At 39.6% G+C, this 6,805-nt stretch overlaps 2 protein-coding genes across 2 annotated transcripts; one reads left to right on the forward strand and one right to left on the reverse strand.

Annotated features, from left to right (window-relative positions):
- Positions 1-1,064: 1,064 nt before the first annotated feature.
- LOC129775677 (transducin beta-like protein 3) lies at positions 1,065-4,221 on the reverse strand. Its single transcript, XM_055780673.1, has 2 exons — positions 3,556-4,221; positions 1,065-3,485 (listed from the first exon to the last, which is right to left on the reverse strand). The coding sequence occupies exons 1-2, from the start codon at positions 3,582-3,584 to the stop codon at positions 1,088-1,090; spliced, it is 2,427 nt and encodes an 808-aa protein (XP_055636648.1). The 5' UTR covers positions 3,585-4,221; the 3' UTR covers positions 1,065-1,087.
- LOC129775678 (transmembrane protein 186) lies at positions 3,823-4,958 on the forward strand. The gene is made up of 2 exons (XM_055780674.1): positions 3,823-4,284; positions 4,339-4,958. The coding sequence occupies exons 1-2, from the start codon at positions 3,939-3,941 to the stop codon at positions 4,638-4,640; spliced, it is 648 nt and encodes a 215-aa protein (XP_055636649.1). The 5' UTR covers positions 3,823-3,938; the 3' UTR covers positions 4,641-4,958.
- Positions 4,959-6,805: the final 1,847 nt, after the last annotated feature.

Consider the following 6,805-nt stretch of genomic DNA (forward strand, 5'->3'; position numbering starts at 1 on the left):
AACTTTGACGATGAAGTCTGATTGAGCTAATATTTTGCATAGGATAGTTTTTCCTGAGAATGAACATTTTTTATCAAGTTCCCTTTGAAAATTCGAAATGGACATTTTCATTCGCAGTCTACCCTATGTGCGACTTAACAACCGTTTTTGGCTAAATATACGGCTACTCTACTGCTAAATGCAGATTTAAAGCCCTTGAAATGCAGTTGTGCTATCAGAATTCTGATAACTAAACAAACTATATTTGAATAGTATTGTGTATGATGATCTACAACAGCTATGTATGCATTCAAAATGCTAATTTACAGCAATACGCAGCTGAAATGAAAATATAAGATTGGTTTACTACATATACTGACTATATTCACAATGATTTGCAGTAATAGACAGCGAATTTCACATTACATTTTTGATATCAACGTGATTTATTACCATCAAAATATTTTTGATTTTTAACTGCAAAGTTTAAAGCCTTTTAAAGTCGAAAAACAAAAAGATGAAGAAAATATTGGATGATGACCAAAAATATTCCCTTGTTTGGGTGATAACAAAGCCGAAGCACGTTTGTGTTCTCCCAGTCGTTTTAACATAGAACTGTTCTCAAAACCCTTCTGGCCCGGACTTTTAGTTTACTTGCAGTTTCCTTTGTTGTGAAACAAACTTGGACGGCGGTTCGAAATTGCCCCTCCACACTAAACAAATCCCAAATGACGTTTTGCTCGTTAATCTTTCAAAACAATCTGAACGTGGATATGAATAACTACAGCTCCCAATGTAGGAGCCCGTTTATCTTTCTATTGCGGAGACGTGCAAACACGTTAATACAAGTTGTAAAGATCGCAAGACAAAGTTACAAATAGTACATGAAACACGATCGGAACTGCGGCAGGTTAGGTGAACAGATATTCACCACGATAAGGTTGTTTGTGGATATGGGTTTTGATTGTGATACACAATTGCGTCCGAGACATTTCACGAGATCTTGTGTGGACCAAATGAAGTATAGCTCGTTTAAATATGAATTGGAGGAAAACATTCGGATGATTGTAATCTAGAATCAATAATTATATCAACTGGATGTTGGAGACTAGGTAGTCTGATTTTTATTAGCTCTCCGGACAGCGTGTGGTTGCATACACTGCAATGTGTACTCGATAAATTTAAGGTCCTTCGCATACTCGGTCATTCGTTTGAAGTGCCGTTCGGTATATGGCAAAACCGCTTCGAGATGTTTGTTCAATTCCGAAACGTGGAATTTACCGGACAGCATTTCCTGAAGCAGAATGTTTAGAACTAGTTGTGCAGGGCGACAATTTTTACTGTTTGTATTCCACTCAGCTGCGTGTTTCAGTAAAGTCTCCTTGTGATCATTACCAAGCTTCTGAATCGTACCTTGTAAGCCTTGTTCTTGGGTTTTTATGACAGCTGTTATAATTTTCAGGGTCATCAGCGGTCGATCCAAATTCAGAGATAGACGAAGTGCCTTCAGAAGTTTTTTGTCGTTCAAAAGATTGTTTAATTCCTGTTCCTGGAGGACCATATTTTTATGTTCACTCAATTCCCGTTCTCGTTTCTCCTCGGTGATGTCTTTCCATTTTATCAGTATCGAATCGGTACCACCACTATAGAATACAGATTCATCCATCGTAACGCATAGTGCCCAAATGCGATCCTCGTGTTTGTCCATTGTTTGGATACATTCCGATGTTTTGATAGACCACAGCTTTATGAGTCCATCCGCGCCAGCGGACAGAAGCTGCATTCCATTGGAGATGAACTCCGCCCTAAGAACTGAACTCTCATGTCCTTCGAAGGATTTAAGACAGGTCATATCTGTGAGGGACCACAATTTAATACAACAGTCGGCTGCGTTAGTGAGGAGAATCTGGTCTACCGGAGAGAATCTGACGGCCCAAATACCTCGGCGGTGTCCACGAAAAACTCCAACTAAACTTAAATTGCGGGCATCCCATAATTTGGCAATTTTATCCTGCGAACCGGTCGCGATAAGACAATCGTTTGGTGATATGCACACAGAGTTGATGTCCTTGTCGTGCGCCAGCGCTGTCAATGTGCAATTCAACCGAGTCAGATCTTTATCATTTGTGGTTTGTTCAAATTCCTTAGGAATCTTCCAGACCTTCAAACATTTGTCTTGACTCACACTAGCGCAAAATTTGCCGGATACCTTACTCAAGACAACACTACCAACCGCATTCGTATGTTTCAGACCAATCGCAACACATTGTATCAAAATTTGCTCTTCGTTGTAACGCCACAATCTGATAGAATTATCCTTCGAAGATGATAGGATGAAGAAGTTGTTTGCCGATAACGAAAGCACGATATCCGTGTGACCTTTTACCAGCTGACAATTCATTGTCGTTGTATCGTAAACTTTAAAATCACTGCTGTTGGTAGCCATTCCGAGAAAACGATTTTTCTTCCCGAACAGAATTAAGTCAAGTATTTCATCGCTGAATCCGGACAGCTGTCTCAAACATTCGAACGTTGCCAAATCGTGTATGAATATATTGTGATCGGCGCTTATCACTGCAATTTGGCCAACTGTTTCATTGAACAGCATATCCGTGATGGCCAGTCCTCCTTCCTCCGTGGATCTTGTTATTAAACTGTTAACTTGTTTAAAGACTATCCTAGTTTCCGTCATTTCCCACACCTTAATAATGCCTTCTTCACCGGCACAGGCAGCGTAGATCTTAGCAGAAGCGAGTTTCTGCCCTCCTACCATTATCTTATTTGGCAGAACAAAAACACTCTCTAAACATTCGTAAACTGGGATTGTTTTGACTGCTGCTTGCGTTTCGTAGTTCCACAAGATTAATATTTTATCTCTGCCAGACGATACTAAAAACTTCCGATCGTTGGAAAATGAAACCGCTGTAACCTTCGAAAAGTGCCCTTCGAATGTTTTGATGTGCTCTCTCGTCTCGAAATTCCATGCATTTATTTTCACATCATCTCCGGCAGCCAGAAGAACCCTACTCTCGGTATCCGGGTGGAATACGATCAGGTTAATTACACCCTGACAGCCTCTGAGTGTCCCTTTACAGACTTGTGCCTCGGGATCCCACACACGAACGGTAGCATCGGTACCACCACTAGCGATCAGTTGATCGTCACCACTGAACGCCAATTTCGTTATCGGCCCCGAATGTAGTCCTCTCCACGTTTTACTCAACTTGATGCTGGTTTTATCCCAAAGCTTAAGTAAACCCGAACGATGGGCGGACACGATGTTTTCGCCATTCTTGCTCAACGCAAAAGTGTACACAATATCTTCGCTGATTTCATCGCTTTTCTCGGACTCGCTGCTGCCAAAGCTTACCGGTTGTGCTGCTTTATCTCCTACGGAGATGAGGTTGATAGTGCCGTTGTTTTGACAGAAAATCTCCTCACCATCGGAGCTCCATTGGACCGTACCGCCAGTGTAGAATGCCTTATACTCGTTCTGAACATCGTACCTAGAAGACAATATTAATTTTGCCAATTGGATAATTAAAAAAAACACAATTTTATTTTACCAATACTTACACTTCTTTTAGTTTAATTTTGGAACTCATATTTTCAACTTGTGTACATATAACGATTTATTTCTACAAATTGCTCACTCTCAACCCGTTTAATCTTTTAATCATAACAGCAATTCTTAACAAGGGAAAATGAATCTATACCGCCACTAACAAATCTTACCACATTCGTTTGAATTTGAAGTCTCAACACACGAGTTGAAAACAAACTCACGTGTTATTGAATCAATTGTCAAACCCTGTTTTTGACACTTCTTCTCTCCTCACGTAATTCTAGTACGTCGTTTGCGGCATGTATCGTGAGATCTTCAGCTGATTTGTTTTTATCAGAGGAGATTCAAGTTTGTAATACCGAAAGTTCTGAGAGAAAAGTGATAACAAAAACAAATGAATAACTTAATAAGGTTACGCTCAATAGTGCGCACAAATAATGCTCTTAGTGGAGCCTCACTTTGTTATTGGACACCATTCCAAACGAGCTTTGTGCGACACTGTTCCGCAAAATCGACAGAATGTGCGAAGCAGAATCAGCTGAACAGGGTGCCGTCCATGACCGACGAACCAAGCTCGTGGTACACCATCTATCACTTTCCGTCCATCACGTTCATGGCTTCGCTTAAAAGACTCAAGTTATATCCGGCAGCGCTGACTGGTGTTTCGGTTCCGGTGTGTCTTGGGCTAGCTTACGCCGACATATGTTCCGTCTCCACGGCACAAGTTGTTGGGTCGATAGGTATATTTGGAATGACAGAATGTTAATTTTTCTTGCAACGCTTCAACATTGTAGGTTTTAGTTCAACGCTGACTCTGCTGGCCTTCAGTTACATCACCAGCAATCTAGTCGGATACATTTATACGGATGATCAACAGAGGAGAGTGAAAATTTCATTTTTAGATTCTCGAGGGAAGCGCCAAAATAGGATATACTCGGTTGACGATATAGTTCCAAGATCGGAATTCAAACGATCATGGTTGAAGCTTTATTTTCCCATTAAAAATTACGAGAACGGTGAGATATATAAAATTGTTTATCGTTACGGGAAAATTTATGATGAATGTGCGTTTCGAAAAGTGTTTGGCGAAGAATGATAATTTGTAAGTAACATTTTTATCACTGTATAACACCAAAATTATGTTAGCCATAAAACTTTATTTCTGCAATTTCCAAGATAGATGGATGTTCACCAAAACCTTCATCGAATAATTTCTAGAGAGCGCGTTCTATTCCATATTTCAACTATCACTTCACCGGGGCATTCTGAATATTTTTAATTCCAAATCCATAGCGACCATTCGGAATTTTGTGTTTTGATTACTTCCAAAGTGCTTGTAAGACAAAATTACTCCAAACAACACTCGACTGTACTGAGCTTGTAAAAATAAACAGATTAATAAATAAAAATAAACTCTCGACCTCTGGACCTGTAACATTGTTTGATAGTAATCTTAAACCAAATGAACTTCTTTTTGAAGAAATAAGAGCAGATTGGATGTATTAGTAGCCGCAATTATTTTCTATCCTTCGATTTTCTACTAACATTTCCCGATTAGTAATTTGTGTCGCTCTTCAATTTCTTCTTAATTTCTTTTATGTTGCATTGATTAAGCTGTTTTGACGTAGGACTAGACCGAGATTTTGATCGTTAATAGCTCCTAAACAACTGAACGAAATGGTATGATAAACACTTCATTCGATAGATAAAATGTCTACGCGTTCTATACTTGTTACCTTCTGATCCAAAAACTTGTTTCAATAGTCTTAAAATTGCTTTCAAAACAGGCTATTGAAATCACCAATCGGTATATAAGCGAGCGCCGCTCGGAAATCCACTCAGTTCTAATTGAACAGCGATTGGAGCATGTTGTCGCTGTTGCGGTGAAGCTCTTTATTTATCATGAAAGCGCGGATGAACGGTGTCACCAAGAGCCTGTTTGTGCACCCTAGGCCAGAAGGGAATCTATCAGGAGGAGAGTGATGCCACAAACGGTTCCCTGGGAAGACATCGCTACACACACATACACGCGCGGCTATTAACAGGTGGTTATCGAGTTGGCATTAACCACTGGTGGGCTTCCAGTATCGAGGAAAATGTGGAAATATCTAATCGTTACTGAGAATAATCTGCCAGTTCCTCTGGGAATTTTCAAAATATATTCATGTGAAAGAGTTTAATTGAATGTTTTCTATCCATGTAACACTGTGACCAAATACATTTGGTTTTGTGGTTTTTCAATCAATCGCAATTAACAGGATAGCTTCAGAAGATTATTCTTCCCCATCAGTAGGATATTTCCGTATCCAATATTGTATGCGCCCGCAATCGATTATTGCTCAGTCGCCGAAAGTTCCGAGCTCAGAGAGTTCATTCCCCTCTAGTTTGCCTTCCAAATTGCCATCGTAAACCACACCTTCTCTCGATTCAATCACACACAAAAAGCATACTTAAGCGATATTCTGGTGGTGAGACACATTCATTTTTCGTGAGGACATCGACAAGACAACATCGTTGCCTAACGTGCTGGAGGAGGTGGACGGCGAAGGATCGACACATACACGCGCAGAACTCTTTCCGTTAGGATGCCATTCAGCATCGAGAAAGTTCCGGAAAGATCTAATCATTGCTGGAAAATAATCTGCCAGTTCCTTTGGGAATTTTCGAAATATATTCATGTGAAAGAGTTTAATTGAATGTTTTCTATCCATGTAACACTGTGACCAAATATGTTTCAATCAAGTGCTATTAACAGGTGGTTATCGAGTTGGCATTAACCACTGGTGGGCTTCCAGTATCGAGGAAAATGTGGAAATATCTAATCGTTACTGAAAATAATCTGCCAGTTCCTTTGGGAATTTTCAAAATATATTCATGTGAAAGAGTTTAATTGAATGTTTTCTATCCATGTAACACTGTGACCAAATATGTTTCAATCAAGTGCTATTAACAGGTGGTTATCGAGTTGGTATTAACCACTGGTGGGCTTCCAGTATCGAGGAAAATGTGGAAATAACTAATCGTTACTGAAAATAATCTGCCAATCTCTGGGAATTTTCAAAATATATTCATGTGAAAGAGTTTAATTGAATATTTTCTATCCATGTAACACTGTGACCAAATACATTTGGTTTTGTGGTTTTTCAATCAATCGCAATCAACAGGATAGCTTCTGAAGATTATTCTTCCCCATCAGTAGGATATTTCCGTATCCAATATTGGTTGCATAAAACCTTGTGCCTCTAACGTAACGCTCTCGTT

Source organism: Toxorhynchites rutilus, chromosome 3 (genome assembly GCF_029784135.1).
Source record: "Toxorhynchites rutilus septentrionalis strain SRP chromosome 3, ASM2978413v1, whole genome shotgun sequence".
Lineage (NCBI taxonomy): Eukaryota > Metazoa > Arthropoda > Insecta > Diptera > Culicidae > Toxorhynchites > Toxorhynchites rutilus.